This window comes from Oryctolagus cuniculus, chromosome 21 (genome assembly GCF_964237555.1).
Source record: "Oryctolagus cuniculus chromosome 21, mOryCun1.1, whole genome shotgun sequence".
In the NCBI taxonomy this organism is placed as follows: domain Eukaryota; kingdom Metazoa; phylum Chordata; class Mammalia; order Lagomorpha; family Leporidae; genus Oryctolagus; species Oryctolagus cuniculus.
Window position 1 is genome coordinate 7,205,466 of NC_091452.1, and position 24,782 is coordinate 7,230,247.

Genomic DNA, 24,782 nt, shown 5'->3' on the forward strand with positions numbered 1-24,782 from the left:
AACTTGGGCAAGCGTCTTGACCTCTCTGTGCCTGTTTCTGCATCTGTGCAATGGGACTATCCCTCTCTTATGGCTCGAGGGTCGGATGTTTAAAATAGCGGCTGGCACAGAGAGGCTGCCGGGAACGCATCTATCTCCAATCGGCGCTCCCCCTGTGCTCCCCTCCTTGGCAGAACCAATGAAGAGAAGGGCAGGGGGAGAGGGAGAGGCGGGGCAACAAGGAGGCACCATCAGGTTTGGCAGGATGGGGTGGGGGGCAGGAGTCCAGGGTCGCTGGGGGTCTTGAGTTTAGGTGGCAGCAGGGAGTGGTGGGTGGAGGTGGGAGGCAGAGATGCCACTGACAGAGATGGAAGATCCGTCAGGAGCCAAGTTCCAGGGAGAAGATGGAATGTGTGGGTGTGGCCCCCTCGTGCTGCCCTGCGAGGCCTCCATTGCCGGCCTCACCCAAGCGCTCACTCAGCACCTTTCGCCCTTGGTCGGCGGCAGCCACACCTGCCATCCGGCTGTTTCTAATACTTGAGGTGGGCTCCTGCCTGCAGGCCTTTGCCCTCCCTGTTCCCTCTCCTGGACGGCCTCTTCCCCACCACTGCAGCCGACCCCCCACACCTGCCCCCACAATGGACACCCCTTCTCTTAGCTCTCTCTTCTTCCCACCTCCATTCTTCAAGCCATTCAGCTCAGGATGCTTCCCCAGGGCCTGCGAGACTGGCACACGGTGGGTGCTTGGGTGGTACTGGGCAAATGAGTGAGTTAGGGGAGATCTCCCTTCCCTCCCGCCAGCCCACCCCAGTGAAGCGCACCCCGGCTTCACGTCACCATCGCCAGAGCACGCTGCGACAGTCCTGTGTCCGTCAGGCTTGGTTCTTGACAGAATATTTGGGCCAAGGGTATGAGCATCTTCTGTCCCCATGGTCCCCATCGCAGGGCTCCCGCAGCCCGCAGCAAAGTGGGCTCCTGCTAATGGCACGCCCTGTCTGCCGGCCCGGCCAACACTGGCTATTTCCAAACTCGCATTTGCCGCCTTGATGGGGAAATGGTGTCCCTCTGTCATTGGCATCTCTTTAGTGAGAAGGGAGGCGCGGGGTCTTCCCAGTCCGGGTGCTGTCTGCAGTCTTGGAGTCTCCTTCTGAGACTCCCTGGACAGTGCCCCTGCCCTCTCCGCCCAGCACCTCTGGAGTGCCACAGGCACAGGACCTGTCACCCTGGCCCTGTGGGTGTCAGGTGTTTTGAGCACACACTCTTTGTGGGTTCTTCTGATGATGGCCACAGAATGCTTGATCGGATCTCAAGGGCAGGCGGTGACACCTTAAAGTTTTAGGCTATGGAAGGCCGTCTGACCGTGATGTGGCCCACTTCACAGAACCCACCCAGTGGACCACGCCACACACTGCTGCGCAGAGCCTGGCCGGGGAGTGCTCCCCGCAGAGAGAGAGAACGAGGAGGACAGGCAGAGAGAGGAGAGCGAGAGAGATGGCGTATCTGTAAGAAAAGTCAGTGTATTTATGGTTTGCTTTATAAAAGTTACTATAATACAATGGTACATAGTATTGAATTCACAAAAATATGAACAAATATTTACAGCAACACACACCCACAACGGAAACACTTCTCTTCAAAACAAGTTACATACAGGTGACAGAGTGTACACACGAACACCCCTAGATTTCATCTCTTCTCTTCTTCGCAGAGAGCGGGGGGCACAGCAGAAACCCCTAACCTTCAAAAGCAGAGATTTGTTCAATGCAAACAAAGGAGTTGAAAGAAAAATGAGCCAACACTCTTCTAGATTATTGCAAACCATTCCAGGGTAGGGGCGGGGTTCCGGGGAGGGGGCCCAGCCCCTGGCCCTTGGGGAAGTTAACAGTGGCCCCAGTGTGGTGGGGCGAGGCCAGCCCCTCCCCTGGTTTCCTCACCTCCCCCCACTTCTTTCTTTCCTGGGGGGAGGGGAGGGGTGAGAATGAAGTCTCTGCCAACTACACATTTCCTTGTGTGAAAAATAAATATTTCCTCAGTTGCACAACAAGGCAAAGAACCGCACGTGGAAGAGAAGGTTGCCGTGGTGCCCAGGGACCCCACACCCTGTCGCATCCTAATGCCACCGACTTCCTCGCCTTGAAACCGGCGGGCTCGGTCTCCAACCCGAGAGGGTCTGGGGTGAACTGGAAAAAAAAACAAAAACAAAAAAACAAAACCACCAACGACAAAAAAAAAGAGAGAAAAATAACAATTCTTTGTACAGAATTTACATGATACAAGCTTGACACAAGCTGAGATAGCAGAGGCCTCGCGTCTGTCCACGGGTGGGAGCCGCGCCGCGGGGCCTCTCGTCCTGGAGCCGCCGGTCACCAGTCACGTTCCAGAGACTATGTACACGCCTGCGCTGCTCGCCGGGGCCGGGGGGGCTCGCGCTCGTGCGCCTGTCGTGGTTTTTCCCGGAAGTACGAAGCAGTGAGGCCTAAGCCCCCCATCTGTTTCCACAAGAAACAACGTGCCCCGGAGTCCTTCGCGGCAGTCTATGTACAGGGGCTGCTGCTGAACTGCCAAACCCATCGTGTCCCCCTTCGTCTGGATTTTACACACGCATAAGAAACAAAAATCCATGGATATAAACCCTGAAGAGGATGGAAGGGGTCAAAAGGGAAAAAACTGTCAAAGACTTGGATCTGAGTTTTCAAATCTTCTCTCCAAGATTCTGCTTTCTCTGGGAGGAATAAGCTGCTCACTCAGCAAATAAATATGCTTTGGCCTGGCAGGGTCGACGCTGGGCGGGGGGCGTGGAGCTTCTCCACGCGAACGCGCCACGCTGCAGTGGTGGGGCGGGCACGGGCAGCTCACCAGCCCCTCCCAGCCCCCACACCCAGTCTGGGGTCCCCGGGGGCTCCCTCGCTGCTGGCATCCGAATGAAAAAGTAAACATTGAACCCAAGGTTGGGGGGTGGGGAGCAGGGAGCCCACGGCGCACTCCTGCCTGGGACTGGATGGCTCCTCCAGCAGCTCGGGGAAGAGACTGGGGAGTGGGTGGAGAAGGCTGGGGGGCTCCTCGCTGCGTGGCGGGCAGAGGGGGCCTGGCAGGTACGTAGTGTTCTGAGGTCACAGCCGCTGGCGGCCCCTGCCCGCAGCACCTGGCCAGCACCTCAGTCGTGGAACCGAGGCCCCGCTCTGATTCTGCCTTCACATTTCAACGGTTAAAATGTCTTTTCTTACGACGAGGACGAAAATAAAGAGAAGACAAAAACAACGTAGCAGCATTCACGGGAAGGAGCCGAGGGTACAGACAGAAAAAAGATGGAGAAAGCCGGAGAGGAGGGACTGGGTGTGGGAGTCAGACACAGAGACAGAAGTTCATGGCCAAGGACGATCCTCAGAGGAGCAATTCTGGAAACGAAGAGACGTGGGCTGACGGACAGAGAAGCCCTTTCCCGCGGAGAGGCTGGAGCTGCGGGGGGTGTCCTGGGGTAGTGTTGGGGCGCCGGGCCCTGGCGGGGCCACAGGGGGAGAGGGACAGCACCTGAAATGAGGCGGGAGCTGGGGCCGGCCCCGGCCGACATGTGGGCGCCGGGCGGGGCTAGTTGAGGGTCCCCCTGCAGTTCTCAGAGCCGCACAGGCAGGGGATCTTGACGTCCTCGATAGGGAACTTGTAATCGTAGGTGATCTCCTCGTTGACGCTGATGTGTTGCTTCGAGTAGATGACGATCTTCTTCTGCGACTCCACCGTGATCACCTTGGCGTAGCAGTTGGGCTGCGGCAGGAGAGGAGGAGGAGGGTGAGCCCCAGCCCCCCCCGACCCAACCGCACCTCTGCTCGGGGCCTGACTTCCGGCCACAGGGTCCCCCTTTCCCTTCCTACTGCAGGTGACTCTGCAATTTGTATTGCCAGCCAGGCCCTCTCTTCTGAGCTTGAGACAAGGGTGCTACCAGCCATGCCCCCAGCTGCCTGATTTTCTGAACAAAGTTTTATTGGCACACAGCCACCCCCTTTCACCCGTTCCCTGCGTGTCACCTGTGGCTGCCGCTGTTCCCGCCGCAGTTAGGCAGCTGCTGCAGACATGACCTGGGCCACAAAGTCAAAAATTCTGACCCGGAGCAATGTGGCTCCTGTCCCAGACCCATGACTCCAGGAACCCGCTTGGCACCTGCCTTCAGCTGCTCTGGGAGGTGGCGTTGACTCAAGAAGCTCGAACCTGAATTTGTGACCCGCTCCTGCTTGGGCCAGAGGCCACACCGGGCGCCTGGGCCCTTGAGCAGCCACCTCCCCTCCTCCTGCAGTGCCAGCTCCAGCCCCACCGTGTCTGGGACGTTCGAGCTTCTAAGGGAACTCTTGAGTCCGTCTACGGGGCCCCCATCATTGCTCCCCTGGATGGCAGCAGCCCCACTCCTAGCCCAGCAGCCAGGGGAAGCTCTCCCGAGAGCCACCCTACGGCTCCAAGCCTTCCAATGTTGTCAGCACCCTGGCCCCATCCAACCTGCCTGCCTCGTCTTCTCAGCCCCTAACTTCATACCCACCACCTCCACATGCTGCCCCTCAAACAGCTGCTCCAGCCCTGCCCCCAGGCCTTTGAACATACCACTCCCCGACCAGAACACCTGCCCCACTTCCCACTCTTTGTCTCTCAGATCTCACAGACTCCCAGGAAGAGTCTCTTCTGGTCCCTAAGGCACAATGACCAAGTCACAGCTGTGAGAGCGAGGACGCGTACGGGGCTGGCCGTGTGAGCACACACCAAGGACCTTCACGCGGAACTCCACAACCTCTGACGGGACGGCTGCCATTGCCTCTGCTTCACCGATGGGGAAACTGAGGCGCAGTGATGGTAACTGTCCTACAGCAAGGATGCCGAAGCCTGGCCCGAGTCAGGGCTCCTCTGCTGGCACCAGCTGCCTGTGGCGCCGGGTCTCCCTCAGCACAGGAATCCCGCGGGCAGCGCCCCCTCCTCTCCAGCCCTGCACCACCTGGTTCAGGGCCAGCACTGGGGCGTAGTAGGCTAAGCCTCTGCCTGCGGCACTGGCATCCCGTATGGGCACCGGTTTGTGCCCCGGCTGCTCCTCTTCCAATCCAGCTCCCTGCTAATGGCCTGGGAAGGCAGTGGAGACGGCCCTGCACCCATGTGGGAAACCCAGAAGAAGCTCTTGGCTCCTGGCTTCGGATCGGCCCAGCTTGGGCCATTGCACCCATTTGGGGAGTGAACCAGCGGAGGCAAGACCTCTCTGTCTCTCCCTCTCTCTCTCTGTAACTCTGTCAAATAATCTTTTAAAAAAATTTAATCTAAGCTTCAATTCACTCAAGACTCAGTCCCTCAGTTGTACTGGCCACATTTCAAGGGCTCGATCCTATGTGTGGCCAGTCTTCCTCAGTGGACAACACAGAGACATGGAGCCCACTGCAGGGAGTCCCCGGGGGAGGCTGTGCCGAGAGCCTGAGCTCTCTCCAAGCCCCGCCCAAGGAGGCACTGGGGGGAGCCCACGGCTGAAGCAACATTTCCTGAGCACCATTAGTGCTTCACACAGCAACAAAAGCCTCACTGTGCCCATTTTACAGATGAGAAGACAGAAGCTCGGAGTTGAACAAGGCTCCTCGCACAGGGCCTCACATCCCTACCTCCCCATGAACATGACCTGCACTTGGGAAGGAGGCCAAGCCGGCTCCCCTGCCGGGGGCTCCCGGGTCCTCCTCACAGAGGCGGGGGCAGCGCTGGCCCTGGCCGGTACTCACATTGCAGCTGTGGTTAATGAAGCGCGCAAAGTTGCCGCACTTGGTGGCGTCGATGATGGTGTCGTGGTCCACCCGGAACATGTAGCTGCTGCCGATGCCCTCATCCTCATAGCGCTTCTCCCGCATGTCCGCGATCACCTGCCAGCGACGGGGCGTCAGGCAGTGCCCCGCGGCCTGCGTCCACCCAGGTGCCCACCGTGCCAGGCCGCACCTACCTGGCGGATGTTCTGGCCCACGTACTCGATGACCATCTCGTCGGCCGCGATGGGCTCCATGGCGAACAGGCCCCAGTCGTGAATGTGGCTCTTGCAGAATTTGAGCTTTTTCTTCCGGAACTGAGGGAGGCAGGTAAGGAAGAGTGAGCCCTGCCCCCCAGGCCCCCGGCCCTGCCACGGCTGCCGCGGGCAGCGCCCCGTCTCACCTTGAGCTGGTTGAACTTGAGCAGGTCACTGTCGCAGCTGCCAGTGAAGGAGGACAGCAGGCGGCGCTGCTCCGAACGCCGCTCCGAGCCGGCCCGCGTGGAGGCGTGGGGCTGTGCGGGGATGCTCATGCCCTGGGAGTGCACAGCCACCGCCGCTCAGACTCAGACCTGGGTCCTGGGCGCTCAGCGGGGCTGTGCCGCTGGCCCTTTCGCACCCGACAACCCCACCGAAGCTCCGGGTCTCTGCTGTCTCCGACTCCCCAGGCTTCTCGCCCTGGGCTTTTCCACACCCATCTGTCCCTCGCTGTCACTTCTTTGCCTGCTCCTTCCCGTCAACATCGAAGCATCCTCAGCTCCCCCTACCTTGGCAGTCCCCCCCCACCCAACTTCTGCTGTCTTTCCCTCATCTGAGCTGTTCTGAAAGCTGGCAGGCATCTCCCAAGGCCCTGCTGTCCCCTCAAACTCCTTCCTCGAAACCCTCGTGTCCCATCTCTCAGTCTCCGCCCCTGTCCAGCATCCGTCCACCCCGAAGCTCTCCCGGTGAGCTCGACTCCATCCTGACGGTGTTGACAGGTCCCAGAAGGATCCGTCCACCCCGAAGCTCTCCCGGTGAGCTCGACTCCATCCTGACGGTGTTGACAGGTCCCAGAAGGAAATCCCCCACCCAAGCCCCACTGCACCCTGATGCCCAACTGTGCACCTGCCAGACCTCCACATCTGATACCCCACACTCCCATCCCACGCCGTGCCACGGGGAGGTCTTGGCGCTTGGCTTCCAGCCCCAGCCCCGCCCTTGCAACTTTCTGAGTCTTTCACATGCAACCTCCTGGACTCTCCCGTCCGTCCCACCCTCGTGTCTGACCTGGAAACCACAATGACCCTCAGGCGGTCTCCCCGTCTGGACGCCCACAGTCAGTTTGACAAAGCAGCCGGTGCAAGCTTTAAAACCCAGACTGAACCACGTCACCTGCACATCTTGTCTGCAAACCCTCCCTCGGCCACCATGCACCGGATACAAATCTAAGCTCACCACCCTGGCTCTCAGGACCCTTTCTCCTCCCCGCCTCGTGGCCTTGCACGTGCTGTTCCTCTGTGTGTGGCCGACTGCATTCAGTGAGCCCTCTCTCGTGCCATCCTTTTAGCAAGGGCTTATCTACTTCTCTGTTGTCTAAAAGTCCCCCACCCACAGGCGCCTTCCCTGGCTTCATCCAAGCCTGGCTCCAACGTGACACCCTCCCCCACCCTGTGACTCACCCATCCCTAGCCCCTCTCCTGATCTCTCCACAGCATCCCCTCCACGAGGAACTACCAGCTCCTCCCTCCAGGAGAACCCCAGACCCAGGACAGGGAGGGGCGTCTTGTTCACTGCAGCCCCAAATGATGCCCAGCACACAGCAGGGGCTGCACCTGCCGGAGACACAAGTCTGCTCGCCCTGCTGCCAGAAGCCTCTCACGGGCTCCCCAGTGCCCGTGGGACCGAGACTGCTTCTCGACTGGGCTCTCAGGCCCTGCCGGCCTCCCCTCTCCCCTACGAGCCCCAAGTGCCCCCCCGCCCCGCACCCGGCAGCAGTACCTGGGTGTCGGCAGGGGGCTCGTCGGTGCTGGCACGGCTGCTGTTGAGGTATCTGAGCTTGTCTTTCTTGTCGATGGTGTAGAAGCCCTCGCTGCGGGCACAGCCCGTCACGTGCTCACGGATGCCATCGTCCCGTTTCTTTTTCTTAGCTGAAGAGAGGCTGGTGGGTGGGTGTGGGTCAAGGGCCACATGGACATTCTCAGAGAACTTCTCCCGGCCCCTCGCGATGCCTGTCCCCCCGCCCTCCCCCAGCCTTGGATCAGCATCCGGGGATGAGACCAGCTGTACCCATCACCTCTACACCTTCCTCATGTGGCCGCTGGAGCCGGCTGAGACTGGAGTCAGGACTTAGCTGTACAGCCTTAGGGATTGTGTTCTTTTGCCACTACATGCCTCAGTTTCCCTTCTCTGAAACGAGGTGACAATGAGGCCTGAGGGACTAAACATGCTTAGGGCACCCAGTACACGTCCTGGCAGGGGAAGGGCTTGATAAGCTAGTGTCCCACAACAGGGACAACAGCGCCAGCCCCGGGCCACACTGGCCACCAGCACAGCTCTGGTGAGGAGCAGATTCTAGGGCCAGATTTGTCTGGGCTCAAACCTCAGCTCTGCCACTTTGCAGTGGCGTGGCTTTAGGCAGGACACTTAACCTCCCTGAACCTGTTTCTTCACATGTAAAACAGGAGAAATAATACCCCTACCTCATTAGACTACTGGGAGGATCCAATCAGGGGACGAGGGCTGGGCATTTGGTGCAGTAGCTGACACTGCTTGGACCCACATCCTGTATCAGGGCGCCTGGGTTCCAGTCCTGGCTCCCCTCCTGCCAGAGGCAGCAGTGATGGCTCAAGAGGTTGGGTCCCTGCCATTCACATGGAAGACAGAATTGAGTTTCCAGCTCCAGGTTTTGGTCTGGACCAGCTCTGGCTATTGCTGGCATTTAGGGAGTAACCACTAGACAGGAGACCTCTGCCTCTCTCTGCTTGTCTACAAAACAAAGCAAAACAGGGGCCAACATTGGGGTATTATGGGTAAATCCACCGCCTGCAATGCTGGCATCCCATACGTTTGCCAGTTCATGTCTCGGCCGGTCCATTTCCTATCCAATTCCCTGCTATGGCCTGGGAAAGCAGTGGACGATGGCCCAAGTCCTTGGGTCCCTGCACTCACATGGGGGACTGGGAAGAACTCCTGGCTCCCGGTTTCACGGCAGCCCAGCTCTGGCCATTGCAACCATTTGGGGACTGAACCAGTGGCTAGAAGCTCTCTCACTCTCTCTCTCCCCCCATTTGTAACTCTACTTCTCAAATAAATAAATCTTTAAAACCAAAACAAAGATACTGGCGTTGTAGCACAACAGGTTAAGCTGCTGCCTGCAAAGCTGGTACCCCCCACTGGAACACACGTTCAAGCCCTGGCTGATCAGCTGTGCTATCCAGCTCCTTGCTAACATGCCTGGGAGGGCAGTGGAAGAGTCCACGTGCTAGGGACCCCGTTACCCATGTGGGAGACATGGATGGAGTTACAGCCTCCTGACTCTGGCCTGGCCCAGTCCCAGCCACTGGGGCTATTTGGGGAGTAGATCAGAGGATGGTTCTGTCTTGTCTTCTCTCCAACACACTTTCAAATTAAATAAATAAATCCTTTTTCTTGGGCCAGAACATGTGTGCACTCATCCTGCCCTGTGGTTATGTCACATAATCCCACTGTTATGTTCAGGCCTGGGACCTGCCACCCCTGGGGTGAGAGGGTTTGGCACAGAGGGACTGGTTAAAAGTGATTCAGGGGTTAGCACTGAGGCACAGCAGGTAAAGCCACCGCCTGCAGTGCCGGCATCCCATGTGGGCTCTGCTTCTGATCCAGCTCTCTGCTGTGGCCCGGGAAGGCAGTGGAGGATGGACCAGGTCCTTGGGCTCCTGCACCCTCATGGGGGACCTAGAGGAAGCCCTTGGTTCTTAGATTCGGATTGGCTCAGCTCTAGCCATTGCAGCCATTTAGGGAGTAAACCAGCAGATGGAAAACCTCTCTCTGCCTATGCCTCTCTGTAAATCTGCCTTTCAAATAAATAAATACATATTTATAAAAAAATAGATAAATAAAAGTGATTCAGCTCAGAGCCTGCACTGTGCCCTACACACACTTGGGTAGGTGACTTGGAAGCTAGACAGGGACATTGGGCCCAGGGGGCTGTGTTCTGCACGCCAGCGGCATGGACCACAACGTCCAGCAGGATATAGGGGTGGTAAACCCAGAGTGTGTCATTGAGCCAGTCCATGCCGCTGTCCTGCTGTAGCAGCCGCTCGTAGGTGACACACAGGAAGCGGATGTCCTCTTCGTCGATGCCACCGTTCCAGATGTCATATAGGATGGTCATCTCCTCAAACTCGGAGCGAGGCCGGAAGAGGGGCTGGGGTGGCGAGAGCTCGGGTGAGGCGGACGCAGCCACCAGGTCTTCGTGGCGCTTCTTGGGAGGCCGGCGCCATGGCCCCCGGGCCTTGGCCAGCTCCATGTACTCCTCAGGAACCTCGTCGCGCCCACGGGGACCTGGCGGGATGGCCTCGGAGGGCCACTGGTTGTCTAGCTCCTTGAAGGGCAGCTTGGTGGGCTCAATGGGTGGTGGAGGCGGGGGTGGGGGAGGTTGGGGCGGGAGGGGCGGGGGTGGGGCCGGGATCCCCGTGTTCCGGAAGTCCAAGGTCACAGCCCGGGGGTCGTGGGTGCTGGGGAAGACAGGGGTCTGTGGCTGGCCTGGCAGGAGCAAGAGGTCCCTTCCCAGGGTGGGCCCTGCTGGTGGCCGGACCAAGGGCCCGTCCAAGGACAGCATGGACGGTGGGGACCGCCGGGGCCGGCCCGGCTTCCTTTTCATGGGGGAAGGGCAAGGAGCCAGGGGAGCAGGCAGCAGGGGTGGCAACTGGGCTGGAGCCCGAGCCTGGGCCCGCAGGACAGGCACAGGCAATGCCAGGGGCAGGGGCAGGGGCAGGGGCAGAGGGAGGGGTAGGCCTGTATCCAGGATCACCGGGGAGGCCAGGGGGCCAGAGCGTTCATCGCGCCGGCCAGTTGGGAGCGGGCAGACTGGCAGGAGCAAGGGCCCGCCGGGCTCAGGGAAGGTGGGTGTGAAGCTGAAGTCCCGGCCAGGTGTCCGTGGGAGGCTCCCGCTGCCCAAGCTCGGCGACTGGGATGGGTAAGAGAAGGGGCTGCCGGGCACCTGCGGGGAGCTCAGGGACAGGCCGCTGCTGCCCCCTGACAGCGGGGGCTCCCCGCCTGGTGTGGCCGGCACTGTCTCTGTGCTCTGTGACTTGGCCAGGCTGCCACAGAGGCCTGGAGTACGCGGGGGCTGGTCCTCGGGCAGAGGCTCCAAGGGGGCGGGTGGGTGTGGAGGGTCTGGGGTCTCAGGCTCCGGTGGTGGACTGGGTGGCCGGGGTGGCCGGGGGGGTGGCAACGGTGGCTGCAGAGGCAAGGAGAGCGCTGGAGAGGGTGCAGGCTCCACTTCCAGGTTCTCCTCTGCAGAAGGAAGGGCGGAGAGCAGACCATGACTCTGATTCAAACATCTCTCCAGGGCCGACTGTGGCTGCCCCACTATGTGCTTGCCAGCTGCCCAGCTCACAGCCCCTGAGCCCACCGGGGTCTGCGAGCACAGGGGCTGCCTTCCAGCTAAGCCGCTCAAGGACTGCTCAGCACCCAGCCCGGCGCGCACAGTAGGTGCTTCTGCGTGCTGCTGCACATCAAAGGTGCAGGAGACATGGCTGCTAGCCTTTCACACCGGCTGTCCTCACCGTGATGCTTCTGTGGTCCGAGATAATTTGCTTTGAGATGGGCAGAGAACTCACTGTCTTTTTCCCCGTAGCACTTGCCAGGGCCGTTGATGTCTTGCCCCCAGTATTTACCTGCCTTGCCGACAGAACACATTCTAACTTTTTCTGTCACCTCTCATCCTACCCACAATGTGTGCTCCACGGGGCAGACATTTCTGTTTGGTCCACTGTTGTATGGTGAGTGCCTAAAACACGACTGGGGGCCAACACAGCCTTGGTATCAAATTCCTATTCAAAGACCTGCAGTGTAGCCCACAGCTAAATAGACAAAACACCTTACTGTCTTCTCTCCCATGGGATTTACTCTAGGTAGGTGCTAACCGCAACTAAGTAGCGATATCCAGAGGCCTGGTCAGGGGTGCTGGCTACATGTCCTGCTCAGCGGCAACACAGTAGCCAGCAGCTCCTGCATGGCAAAGCCCTCCTGGGCAGCACCTGCAGCTCCACCCAGGATGCCTCGCCCATGCCTCCGCTCTCCTGCCCACCATGCCTATGTCCCTTCTTTCAGGAACATCTCATGGGGCCAAGGGTCCCAGGTCTACACCGGGAAATCCTGGCCTGAGGAACACACCAGCAATGAAAGCTGCACTCGCAAAGGCTACAGGGCTTACCTGGCGGGAGCTCGGGGGACGACGGCGGCCGGGCCTCTGTCTCCACCGCCTGGGGCTCTGGAGACAGTATCATGGGCCCTTCCTGGTTCAGCCCCGGCTCCTCCGGGGGCTCCTTGCAGTCCGTCAGCTCCTCTGTGCCCACAGGCAAGAGGGGCTCCTCCGGCGTGGGGGCGGGCTCCTCGGGGGCTTCATCGTCCGCCTCAATGTCCACCTCCTCTTCTGTGCCCAGCGACTCCACGGCGGGAGCCCCCGGGGCCAGAGATTCCTCCTCGCCAGCCTCCTCAAAGCTGTCAGCACCTGGGGGAGCCAAGCTCTCCTCTGGCCCTGCCGCCTCCTCCGCCTCCGCCTCCTCCACCTCCGCCTCCGCCTCTTCCTCCTCCTCCGCCTCCTCCTCTTCTTCATCTTCTGAGGATGAGGATGAAGACTCGGAGCTTGACTCAAACTCAGAAGACCCGGAGCTCTCACTGGAGGACTCAGCCTCGGCCTTGGACGTGGCGACGCTCACGGTCTCCTCTGGATGGGGACACAGAGGCGGAGCCGTGACTGCCGGGCCCTGACCCCACGCTCCCCAAATCCTCGAACCAGGGACGCCTGGACGGAGCACATCCTGAGAGGCGTGTGTGAGGTCAACTCAGACAGCAAACTAATGGCTCTTTCTCACCCGTGTCCGGGTCCAGCGTGGTCCCCGAGGTTCGGTAGGAACCCACCGTCCCCTTAGCTGGCCCTGCGACCCTCCAGCCTGAGCCACCTACACACTCTGGATAGTTCACAGGAGTGCAGCCATCAGTAGCTTGTGTGTTTTAACAAGGTGGCAGGACCAGCTTTGCCCACACGGGATTTCTGACCGTGGCACTGGCTCTGCCCCTGCACAGCGGCCCCTGGCGCCTGGGCCCCGCTCACCTCCATCAGAGTCCCCTTCGTCCTTCTCGCTGGCTTCCGACAGGGCTGTGTCCTCATCGTCATTCTCAGACTCATCCCGGTCCTCACTGTCATCGTCGTCCTGGGCGATGGGGCAGGGTGGGGAGTCGTGAGCCCGGGGCCAGCTCCCCTGCCCTGGCCCAACCCCCGGCCTCGTGGCCAAGTCGTACCTTGTCTGACGTGGATGAGGTTGAGGAAGAAGAAATCTGGCTCCTGGGGCCGCCTTCCTCCTCCTCCTCCTCTTCCTCCTCCTCCTCCGCTTCTGCTTCCTCCTCCTCCTCCTCCTCCTCCTCGGTGCTGTCCCGCTGCTCCTCCTTGTCAGAGGCCGAGGACGAGGGTGAGGTGGTCGAGGACCCCGAGGAGGAGGATGCCGACGAGGACGAAGACACCGACAAGGACTCCTTCTCGTCCTCCTCCCCGCCACTGTCCAGCTCCAGTGGCCGCGCCGGCCGCCGCCGCACACCCACGCCCTTGGGGTCCCGCTTGGTGAGCTCGCATGGGGCGTCGGCCATGTCCCGGTCTCGCTCCCGCTCAGATTCTGTGGGGAAAGGAACATCAGGACTGGGCTGGGGGCAGGGGCCCCGGCGCCCCGCAGGATGGGGCGGGACACGCACCTTCGTCCTCCTCATCCACAGAGGTCGAAGGCCGGAGCCGCTTCTGGTCCCCAGACGAGGCTGCCTCTGGAGGCTCCTTCCTTTTGACCTTGAAGGAGGGCAGGCGGATGGCCCCGCGCAGTCCAATGCCCAGGCCCAGGCCCTCACAGCCCAGGCCCTCGCCCTTGCCCCACGACTCCAGCAGGCACGAGGCCACTCGGTCCCTGGGCTTCCGCCGGTCTTCGTCCTTGTGCTCGCCCGACTTCACAGGGGTCAGTGAGGCCTGTGAGAGAGGGGGACAGTCACCAGGGTCACAGTGCCACCGCCAAGCCTTCCAGAGGTCCTCCCTGAGCAGCACCGGGAGCCACAGGGGACCGCATACACCTGGCCCGCGCCTTGTGCCCTGGCCCAGGAGCTCTGCTTGGTCTCACAGACCCTCTATTTCCTCACCTGCAAAATGGGGCCACTAAAGTCACCCCACTTAGGAGACTGGAATCCACAAGAACTACACTGTGAGTCCACATGGGCACTGCCGGAACACCAGTGTCACAGAATTCACACGGATGCTTCCTAGTCTCTGACTCTATCCTACTTCGGTCCAACGCACAGGAAATGGGCATCTCTGAGCCTTCGCGGGGCACTGTGGGCGGGCGCCGGAGCAGCCGTAGGATGAGCTCTGCCCCTCAAGCCCTCCAGCTCCTCTTCCCCGGGTGCCTGACAGAGCAGCTGCTAGTTAGCGACTGCCGTTTCTGGTCCAGGAGGGCGGCAGGACCGGGCTGAGTGACAGGCATGTGTCAGCAGTGTCAGACCGTTCATTCTGATGTTACCGGCCTGCTACACGGACGACACACAGGCTCTGACAGGTGCCGATTACCTGGGCTGCATTTCCCAAAGCAAAACTGATAACCATGGCCACCTCTAGATAGAGGGACACAGGCGACTGGGGGCAGCTCTGTGGCACAGCAGGTTAAACTGCTGCCTGTGACACAGGCATCCCATATGCCACCTATTGAGTCCCGGCTGCTCCACTTCCTATCCGGCTCCCTACTAATATGCCTGGGAAGGCAGAAGATGGCCCAAGTGCTTGGGCCCCCGCACCCACAAAGGGGAAGGGTGGGCCGCACCGCAGAGACAGCCAGGCCAGGGTCCCTCTGGGTGGGCGTGGCTGCCGCCCGGCGCTCCCCTCGAGCTCCCGGCAGGGGGCGCTGTGAACCCACCTTGGCCAGGCGCTCCTTCTTGCCCCACCACTCGTCGAAGGCCCGGAAGGCCACGACCTCCACCATCTTGCGGTTCAGGTCTCGCTTCATGATGGCCTTGAGCTCCTTGAGCACCACGAGCAGCACGCCGTCCACCGTGGCCTTGTGCGGGTCCTCCTGGCGCGGCACGTAGCCGGGCGGCGGCACGGACGGGTCAAACTTGGGCAGCGGCGGCCAGGGCTGGCCGCGGCCGGGGCCCGCGCCGCCCAGCGCGAATGGGCCGCGGTAGGGCGGCAGGTTCACGAACTGCAGGCCGGCTGAGGCGGCGGCGGCGGCGGCCGCCATGAAGGGCGGGTAGGGGCAGGCGCCCTGGCCGGTCATCAGGCGGCTCAGCATCTGCGTCTGCATCTGGAAAGACATGGGCATGCCGCCCCACTGGCCGCCCAGCACGTGGCTCATGTCCACCTGCACCACCGGGAACAGCGCCGGCGGGAAGGGCGGCAGCGGCGGCAGGATGGGCGGCGGCGGCACCCCCGGCGGCGCGGGCAGCGGGGGCGGCGGCACGGGCACGGTCACCGCCGGGTGCGTCGGGGGCGGCGGCGGCGGCGGCGGCGGCAGGGGCGGCGGCATGGGGAAGCCGGGCTGGGGGGGCGGCGGCGGTGGCGGCGGCGGCGGCAGCGGCGGGAAGCCGGGCGGCGGGGGCAGCGGCAGGCTCGCGGCCAGCACCGAGGGGGCCGCCACCGCCGCAGCCGCTGGGGTCACCACCATGGGCTTGGGGCAGTCGGCGCTGGTGATGGGGGCCGAGGGCATCTCGTCATCAGAGATTTCCATGTCCTCGCCGGAGGACTGCTGGCCCTGAAGAGAGAGCAGAGAATGGGTGGCTGGGGGCGGCCGCCTGGCTTCCCAGGCCGGACCCCCGCCAAGTCCCTCCAGGCCTTCGAGCCTCACCGCGGGCAGCATGGTACCTGCTCGCGTTCCCTGAGCATGCACACAGCCATTCACTCGGTCAACAAACACTGGCTCAGCACCTTGTGCGCGCTGGGTGCAGGTGCCAGGGTCAGAGGTGACCGGGAGAGCCTTGCTCCCCACAAGGAAGAGGCAGAGGATAGTGGGAAAGCAGGGAGAGGGAGGGTGGGCCCCGGGAGGGGGGTTCTGTTTCCACTGGCGTTTGGAGAAGACCACCAGTCGCACTCCCCAGGCTGCCTCCCCCCAAGCCTGCCCACCACCTCCCCACTGGGGCTCAGTCGTCACAAGCACCCTGCGGTCGGTCTGTGACCTTCCTTCATACCAGTAAGGATGCTGGGACAGGGAGAGTTAACTCAGCCAGCAAGACAGGGCGCCAGGCAGCGGCTCCCCGTCAGGCCCTGCCGCCCCGACAACACCTCCAGTGCACAGGCAGCAGGTGGGTTTTTAGTTTCCACTGTTGTTCTGTTCACCTGCTCTGCTGGGGGGGCGCTGAGTGTGGGTGCTGAGTGGCTCAGAGCTGCACACAGTTTACTGTCTGCGCAGGAGCCTCACAAGGTGGCGTGCTCTACCATCCCTCCTGACAGGTGAGACACAGGCCGAGGGGGCTGGCACTGTGGCTTAGTGGGTACAGCCTCTGTCTGCAGCCCAGCACCCCATATGGGTTGCCAGTTCAAGTCCCGGCTGCTCCTCTTCCAACCCATCTCCCTGTTAATGCGCCTGGGAAAGCAGCGGAGGATGGCCCAAGTGCTCCAGCCCCGGCTACCCACACGGCAGACCGGGAAGAAGCTACTGGCTCTTGGCTTGGGACTGGCCCAGCTCTGGCCATTGCCAACAATTTGGAGACTGAACCAGCAGATGGAAGATGGTTCTCTGTCTTCCCTCTCTGTAACTCTGCCTCTCAAATAAATAAATAATGTTAAAAAAAAAAAAAAAAAAAGATGCAGGGCCGAGGGGAAGTGTGGCACAGTGGCTAAGCCATGGCTTGGGACACCCACTTCCCACACAGGAGTGCCTGGTTCAAGGCCTGTGCCCCCTTCTGACCCAGCTTCTTGCTAATGTGCACCCTGAGAGGCAGCAGGCACTTGGGTCCCTGCCACTTGCTTTGACCTGGCCCAATCCTGGACACAGAGGGCATTCGGGCAGTGAGTCAACAGATGGAGGATCTCTCTCTCTGCCCGTCAAATAAAACATATAACTTTAAATAGGACTGAGACTCACACCCAGGACCCCTGCCCAGTGACGGGCTGCTGTTAGAGTCCAGAGAAGGAGGGCCCAGGATGACCTCACGCCTAAAATGGGCAAGGGCCCCTGACCTCGGAACTGGGGGCAGGCTCCTCCTGGGCAAGGTGCAGCCAGGGGCGGTCTGGGGGGCTGTGCCACCCCCAGACCCTCGAGCGCTCATACCCTGCCCTGGATGGACAGATGCCCCTGGCACGGAGTCAGCTCGTGTGAGTGGAGGTTCAGGGGCAGTTCTGCAGGCTGCAAGGCCAGGGCCTCAAAGGGAGACTGGGCTGGGGAGAGGAGGCACATTAAGCCTGTAGCTGCAGCAGGGAACTCCGGGTTTTATTAGGTCTGCGCTACACGCCTGCGCACACACGCACACACACACACACACACGCACACATTACAGGCTCTCCCTCTCAGGGTCCCCCGGATATAGGAAGCAGGGACAGGCACAATGGGCCCAAAACTCAGAAAGAACGCCCCAGTCCTGGACAGCACCAAGTGAGGCAGGACGCAGCACACAGAGGGTTAACCCAGGCCGCTGATGCCAGCCAATCACAGGGAGCCGCAGCCCTGGGCCAGCCCAGGGCCCGCCCCGCCCCTCGGGCCGCTGGGGTGAGAACCGTAGGCCAGAGCAGAGCTCTGAAAGGTCCGGCGACGCCTGGAGCTTCCAGGAAAGCACAGCACCTACTGCGAGACTGTGAGACAGCTGCACTCACTGGCCCATTTCACAGATGATGAAACTGAGACTCAAGGAAAGTGCCTTCCCCAAGGTCACACAACCAGCTAAGTGGCAGAGCTGGAAGTCTGCGCTGCTAACCCGTGGCCTCTGTGAAGAAGGCACTGGCCCCCTTCCCATCACTGGTCCGTCCTGCGTTGCGCCCCTGCTCCGACCTCAACCTGGGCTACCTCTGTGGGTACCGCGCGCTCCCACGCTCAGCCCTAGCGAGCAGGGAGTCCAGGTGCTGCTCTCCTGGCCGCCAGCAGGGGGCTCCCGTGGCCAGGCTGGAGGTCTCCCTTGCTCTGAGTCCTGAAGCTCCCAGACACAGGCTGTCAAGGGCCTCCCTCGTTCTCCCTTTCCCTCCAGCGGCTACTGGCAGCGCTGGGCTTCTCAGCACTGGACCAGCTGCTCATGGTAAAGGTCCCAACCCCAGGCGGCCGAGAGGGAAGGGGACAGGGTCGGCAGCCCCACCCTTTGCACACCTGTCAGCTCCCCCTGCCTGGACCACTTCCCCAGAAGTGCCTGGAGGCCCCCTGTAGCCCAGCCACCTGTGGCACCCTCCCGGGCAGGCCAAGTTCCTCTCTGTTCCTCCCTGAGGCGGCCACATGGCCCAGTCAAAGGCTCAGGAAGAAGGGAGCCCCCCCTCCACCCACAGAGGCACCAAGCCCCCTGGCTGCTCCTGCCGGCAGGGTCCAGGGGCTCCAGAGCAGGTGTCGGCAGGGCCTGTCATGGACCAGGAGGAGGAGGGGCAGAGGCCAAGCAAGGCGACTTAAGCCTCCCCAAGGGGACCTCCCGAGGCTGGAGGAGGGCAGCACCGGAAAGGGGCTGGGGGTGGACAGGACGGCCCCCTGCAAGCCAGCCCTTCGCTCCCCCACTGCCGCAGCCAGGAGGAGAAGGGGCACCTCAGGGCCCTCCCTGCCTGGTTTTCCATTTCTGCAGAGGGCACCAGGCCTGGCCCAGCATAGCCCCCTGGCCGGTCTCTCTGGCCCCATGTACCTGAGCATTGAGACCAGCCCTGATGCCCCCATGGTTGAAATTCCCACAGAGAAGGGGGGATTCCATAACTCTCACCGCAGCCCATACCCACCAGAGCAGCTCGAGGGGGGTTTATCCCGAGGAAAAGTCCTAAGTCCCCTGACCCAACAAGGAGAGCCACAAGACTAGACCACGCCTTGCTTCTCCCCAGGGCTGTTAGGGAGCTCAGAGCCAAAGCAGCTGCTTGGGCACAGCCCTCCGAGCTCTGTCCATCTTCCTTTCCCTCCCTCCGTCCGCCTGTCACGCTGGCTTCCCCAGCCCTGCTGCTTCAGACCCTCACCCTAAACATGGTGGACAGAAAACGGACAGAACAACTGCGGACAAACGGACAGACAAGGGGGTACCTCATCCATCTTCTCTGAAGTTGGGGTCCTGTCTCCTGCCAGGTCCAAGGCCACCTCAGCCGTCTGGCCCAGGCGACCAGCAGGGTCCGGGGGGCCCGGCTCAGGTGGGGGCCGTGGCCCCAGGCCCAGGTCCAGCTCGTCATCATCGTCAGAGTCAGGCAGTGGTGTGGGACTGATGTCCTCCAGGCCGGTGCTGGAGGGGCGCGAGGAGGGTGGGGTGGGGCCCCGGAAGCCGGGCTGGGAGTTGGTGCCAAAGGGGGCCAGCGGCGAGAGCTGGGAAGAGGAGGAGGAGATGGGGCTGCCCTCCATCTGCAGCTCCGTGTCCGAGTCCTGCTCCCGCAGGAAGGGCAGCTTGGTGCGCTGCTCCTTCAGCAACATCTCGATGCGCGAGTCCAGGCTGTCGTGCGGCTTCTCGGGGCCTGCGGGGGACGACTCCAGCGTGGGGGTGCCGGGGCTGTCACAGGGCTCAGGACTCCAGCCAAAGGTGGGCCGGCCGCCCAGCTCCATGCTGTTGGTGTCAGGGGGTGGGGGGCCGGGTGGCGTGCCTGGCTTCTCCTTGGCGGGGGGCTCCGAGGGTGGCAGGGGTGGGGGCACAGGAGCCCTCCGGAACTCTCCGCTGTCACGGGTCCCAAAGGTGGCTGTGGCGGTGGGCTCCTCGGGGGGTGGAGGAAAGGGAGGCGCCGGGGTCTGATACGGAGAGAACGCCGATTTGAATCCGGGAGCAGGAGCAGCTTGGGCAGGAGGTGGTGTGTGGGCAAACGTGGCCGAATCTTGTGGCTGGGCCTTGAAGGGGGGGCCACTGCTGCCCCCACTGCTTCCCACTGCCCCGAAAGGGAGGTCGGAAGAGCCCCGGAAGGAGGCCGTGGTCCCGGCCACCGCGGTGGCTGCAGAATTGTGCACATAATGATGCTCATGGCGGCGGTTGTAGGCGTCCGTGAACTTGCTCTCATGGCGCCGGGCCTTGAAAGTCGTTGTGGGGTCCTGGCTGAAGAGGTAGGAGGGTGTGGGCTGGCGGCTGGAGTAGCTGGAGTCCTGCGAGAAGGGGGTGCCTAGGCGCGGTGTGAGAGGGGTGCCCTGTCCGTAGGAGTTGGGTGTGTCCAGGCGGCAGCTGGAGTAAGCCGTGTCCTGGGAGAAGGGTGTCCCGCCGCTGGTGGGGGTCACGGAGGAGGAGCCAGAACCACAGCCCACAGACAGGCTGCCATCCTTGAGGCGCTTCAGGGCGTCTGACAGCTACAGGGAGAAACAGTGAGGTGAGCTCGCTAGGGGAAAGAGGACTGCTTTCACTTCTCTCTCTGGCTACTGGGAAGCTCAGAGGCAATGCGCTCTAGAACCACAGCATGTGGTCAGGACAGGGCAGAGATGGAGGAAGAGTGTCGGGATGGTCCTAACTTTACTCTCAGGAGTGGCCAGTTACCCTCAGGGAACTTGAAAGTCAATGCTAATCCCGGAGGCCAAGAAGGGAGAAGACCCTGACCCTTTGCTATAAGTGGGGATTTCCTATCTGCCTCAAGAAATCAAAGACCTTCCAGGCAGGGGCGCGACCAGGAACTACGGTCTTGGCCGTAAGCAGGGGCCCAGGGCTTTGCTCTGCTTCCTGATGTCCCTGTTTGAGGTTTAAATGGTGTGTGATGGACAAGTCAGCTGAGCCCCACGCAGGTGAGCAGAGCTCCCCAGCTGGCCGGCACCAGGGCGAGACGCTCCCCACGCGGAGTGGCCAGGTGAACGTCCCGGGAGGCGGCGGTCTGGGAAGGGGTCAGCTGTGTCCTGGAAGGGGCCTGCAGTCTTCCTCAGGACAGGGCTTGAGACACAAGGGCTCTGCCCACAGCAGTGCCTGCTCCAGACAGCGGGAGGGAGGGCTCTGGAAGCCACAGGGAGCAGGACCAGCAGTCCCAGGGGAGGTGGGAAGACAGGACTTGAAGTCCCCGCTGAGGATGTGGGGTAGCCCTCCAAAAGCCAGAGCTGTGAGGTGCCCCGAGTTGGTGAGGCTTTCCCGAGGTGGAGGGAGGGAGGGGGGAGCACACTGGGACGGGCCAAACCCACCTGCAGGGTCTCGGTCACGATGGGAGAGACAGCGTCCAGCTCGCCCACGGGGAGGGTCTGGGGGGTGTACCGGCCCGTGACCAGCAGTTCATAGAACCGCATGCGGGTCTCCCCTGTGGAAAGGCAAAGGAGGGGGACTCAGTGGGGCTCCAGGACGGGGCAGCCCATTGGGATTCCAACCTGTCCAGCATCCTCCGGAGTCCCTTGTGTCGGAGACCCCAGGGACCTGAGGAAGCTCTGTGACCCCGGCCAAGATCCTGCCCCCTTGGCTCCTGGCTCAGGATCCCCGTCTATTCAAGAAAGCTGCTAAACTCCATTTTTCTGACGTTAAAAATTAGAATGGAGAGCCTCGTAGGGCTGGGACGTCACCAAGTCCAGAACGAAGTCCCCCCCACCCCGCCCCGCGACCTGGGCCATGGGGCTCTAACAGTCCGGTTTCCCTGTCCTTTAACAGCCAGAGGTTCGCAGCAGGGAGCAGAGGAGCATGGGGACACAGAGGGGAAGTCTGTGACCAGCAGTCTGCACAGCACAGGACACTCTGGTGAAGTGCCTGGGGCCTGGCCCTCTGAGCCTTTATAGAGAGGGGGCCCAGGTTACGGGTATTTACAGAGCCTCAGAGACAGCTGCCTGCATATGCAAAGGAGACACATTCCTGGAGCTACACTTTACAGTTTACTGGGCTCCTTCTTGAAATACAAACTATTCAGCTGGTAGTCCCTGGGGGGCGGGGTTCTCCTCCCCAGAAATGACGCTTTGGTGAGAGCTGGCTGTCAGTACAAGGACCTCTGAGAGGGGAGGGGCTCCACCATCCGTTTTCAGGGTGCATTCAGACTGCAGTCACCCAAAGGGGTACATACACTTAAAGGGGCCCCACTCCTCCCCCAGAGGTTGAGACGCCGGGAGAAGGAGGGGTAGGGACTGCGGAATGGACTGAGTCTGTGAGCCCCTGTGCAAGTGCGTGCGAGACCACGCCTACTCAGGACCGGACAGCCCCTTCTCCACCCCTGGCACGGTCCTAGACTCTCACTAACACTCATTCATACTCAAAAGCTAATAAAAGTTTACCTTTCCCTGCCTTGGGTTTGGTGTGCCCCACCTGTTTCTAAACCTTGCACCGACAAACCCGCTGGCAGCTGCACCCAAGCCCCTCCCCACCAAGGGTTCCCAGGGAGCACCAGTGGGCTCTGGACCTAGCAGGGTCCACCCACAGGGCAGGCTTGTCCCACAGCAGCCAGCCACTTCTTTTATAGTAATAACGTTGGGGGCTTCCTCAGGACGACCCTGGGGGATGCCCTCTAGGGCTGCCCACCCCTCCAGCCAGCCTCCCAGAAGAGCCTTGCAGACCCTGGCGGGGAGCGTGGTCTCCCCAGCCTGGCTCTCCCAAAGCTGGCTCAGTAGTGTGCACCAAGCCAATCGACTGGTGCGGGGAGGTGCGCGGTCTCTTTAAGAGCGAGGAGGGAAGACACAGTGTCAGCCCCGAGCAGAGCACCCAGCACAGCCCCACGCAGCCTGACTGGCTCACAGCTCCCCGGCCCCCTGGGCACAGGCTGGGTCCCGCTTCCAGGGGGATGGGGCAGCAGGGGGAATGGGGGGCTGCCGGGGCCCCAGAGGCCTCACGTTTCAGCAGAGGAACCCTCTCTTTCTGACTTTGAGGGCGTCCTAGTGGCTCATCCTCAGCACCCCCTCCCATCATCAAACTCTGCCTCCTCCCCTCACACAGACAGCAACACTGGGGACTGTCTGAGCCCTGGTGAGGGGGGCCTGTGGTGGGGAAGCCTGGGGGGGGGTCCCTAGGGGTGCAGTGGCCAAGCACCAGCACATTTGGTAAATTATAGCTCGTCTCCTAGCAACAGACAACAGCTTTAGCTCCATGTGACTCTACCCTCAGGAGGGGGCCAACAAATAAATAAGTTGTGTGGGGGGGTGAATCCCAGAGAAGATTGAGGCGGGGAGGCCTCCAGACGCTGCAGGGGGGACCCCCAGAGGCACAGGAGTGGCAGTGAGGGCAGTGACAGGTCTCTGTGGCCCCTCCCCTCCCGGGCGCGCACTCACCTTTGGTGTCCAGCTCCACGTGGATGATGTTGCCCATGACGGAAGTGCTGTGCAAGTGCTGGACCGCCTCCTTGGCCCCCCTGACGGTGGCGAAGACCACCTTAGCAATACCCAGGTGCTTCTTGGTCTTGGGGTTGTACAGAATCTCCACCTCCTCCACCTCTCCATACTTCTTGCACATGTCCCTCAGGAAGTTTTCTCGGATGTTATCATTCAGCTTGGCAAATGTCACCTGCTTCGGAGGCACCGGGCCCACGTAGAACTCATCGATCTGGCAGGTGCCGAGGGGGAAGGGAGTTTGGAGAACATTGAAACCGAAGGGAAAACACAGCATTCCCCAAACGCCCGACAGTTGAAAACAACGAAGGGTAAAAAAAAAAAAAAAAAAAATTAATACAAAATTTTTTTTGAAAAAAAAAAAAAATGCACGCGGGCGGGCCCGGGAAGCGGAGGATTAAATCGTTTGGAACGTGGAAGTCCTCTGGGTTCGGAAGGAAAGGAGAAAAAGAAACAGTTTCTCTCTCCCCAGCCCCCATTCTGGCCTCCAGTCCCTGAGGCCCGGCCGGGGGCGACCCCCGAGGCTAGGAAGTCGTTCCCCCAAGCCCCGGGTCCGGCGAGGGGGGCGGGCCCCGGGCCGGGCTCCTGCGCAGGCCGGGGCCAGGTGGGGACCGGGAGCCCCGCCGGGCGTCCCGGCGCCGCGGCCCCGAGCGAGCGGGAGCTCCGTGCCCGGCGGCCGGGAGGGGGGCGCCCTCCCCGCCGCAACTTCCCGGGGCCCCTGGACGGCGGGAACTCGGAGCCCGGCGGGGCTGGGTCGCAGCTGGCGTTATTTTCGAACTCGGGAGTCGGGGGGCCGGAGGGGGAGGGGTCCCACCTTGAATTTGGGCACCGACAGCTCCAGCTCCTTGTTTTTGGTCCAGATCCCGACGACCCGGGGATCCTCGACGATCTCCACCGGGCGGTTGCTGGACATCTGCGGGGAGCGAGGGGGGGCCGGATGGGAGGAGGGCCGCCCCCTGCCCGGGGGGGCCCCCTGACCCCGGGACCCCGGCCCCCTGGCGCTTGTCACACCCCGGCTGACAGTTGGCCGGGGGTCAGCGGGGGCCCCCGGGCCGGCTACTCACCGCCAGGCTGAAGTGCTGCCCATCGTAGCGGTACAGTTTGTGGTGCCCCTTCTTGAGGGCCGGGTCGATCATCAACTTGTAACTTCTCCAATGGTGGTTCCTCCTCTCGCCCGAAGGGCCGGGCTGCGGCGGGGGCTGCTGGTGCTGGTGGTGGGGGGGGTAGCTGTTCTCCATGCCGTTAACCCAACCTGAAAACCAGCGAGTTGTTGTCGTCCGCGCCGCCGCGGCCGCCGCGTCCACACTCGCCCAGGGGCCCGGCCGGCCGGCCCCCGCCCCCACTTCCAGCGCGCCCCGAAAGCGCCGGCGCCCCCGAAACAAGAACGGAGCGAGGGAATGGCCCTTCCGGGGGAGGATTACGCGCCCGCCCGCTCGGCCACCGTCTCGGGGCGGCAGCGAGGGGCTCCCCGGCGGCCCCGCTGCGGGCTGGCGGGGCCCGGGGCGCCCGGAGGA

General features: G+C 62.0%; 1 protein-coding gene across 1 annotated transcript; it reads right to left on the minus strand.

Moving 5' to 3' along the window:
- Positions 1 to 1,476: 1,476 nt before the first annotated feature.
- SETD1B (SET domain containing 1B, histone lysine methyltransferase) lies at positions 1,477 to 24,506 on the minus strand. Its single transcript, XM_070066156.1, has 16 exons — positions 24,333 to 24,506; positions 24,083 to 24,181; positions 23,212 to 23,482; positions 21,160 to 21,272; positions 19,120 to 20,349; positions 14,851 to 15,684; positions 13,655 to 13,916; positions 13,211 to 13,578; positions 13,023 to 13,122; positions 12,123 to 12,635; positions 9,938 to 11,200; positions 7,703 to 7,869; positions 6,130 to 6,261; positions 5,924 to 6,043; positions 5,709 to 5,846; positions 1,477 to 3,738 (listed from the first exon to the last, which is right to left on the minus strand). Exons 1-16 carry the CDS (start codon positions 24,504 to 24,506, stop codon positions 3,565 to 3,567), a joined length of 5,958 nt encoding a protein of 1,985 aa, XP_069922257.1. The 3' UTR covers positions 1,477 to 3,564.
- Positions 24,507 to 24,782: the final 276 nt, after the last annotated feature.

What these genes read in the sequence shown, in the direction of transcription:
- SETD1B (XM_070066156.1), bottom strand. Translation starts at nt 24,506, where the DNA reads ATGGAGAACAGCTACCCCCCCCACCACCAGCACCAGCAGCCCCCGCCG. An exon ending in TCGTGACCGAGACCCTGCAG is followed by an intron (nt 20,350 to 21,159) that starts GTGGGTTTGGCC and finishes TTCTCCCTGTAG; the next exon opens with CTGTCAGACGCCCTGAAGCG. An exon ending in ACTCTGGGTTTACCACCCCT is followed by an intron (nt 7,870 to 9,937) that starts ATATCCTGCTGG and finishes ACCCACACCCAC; the next exon opens with CCACCAGCCTCTCTTCAGCT.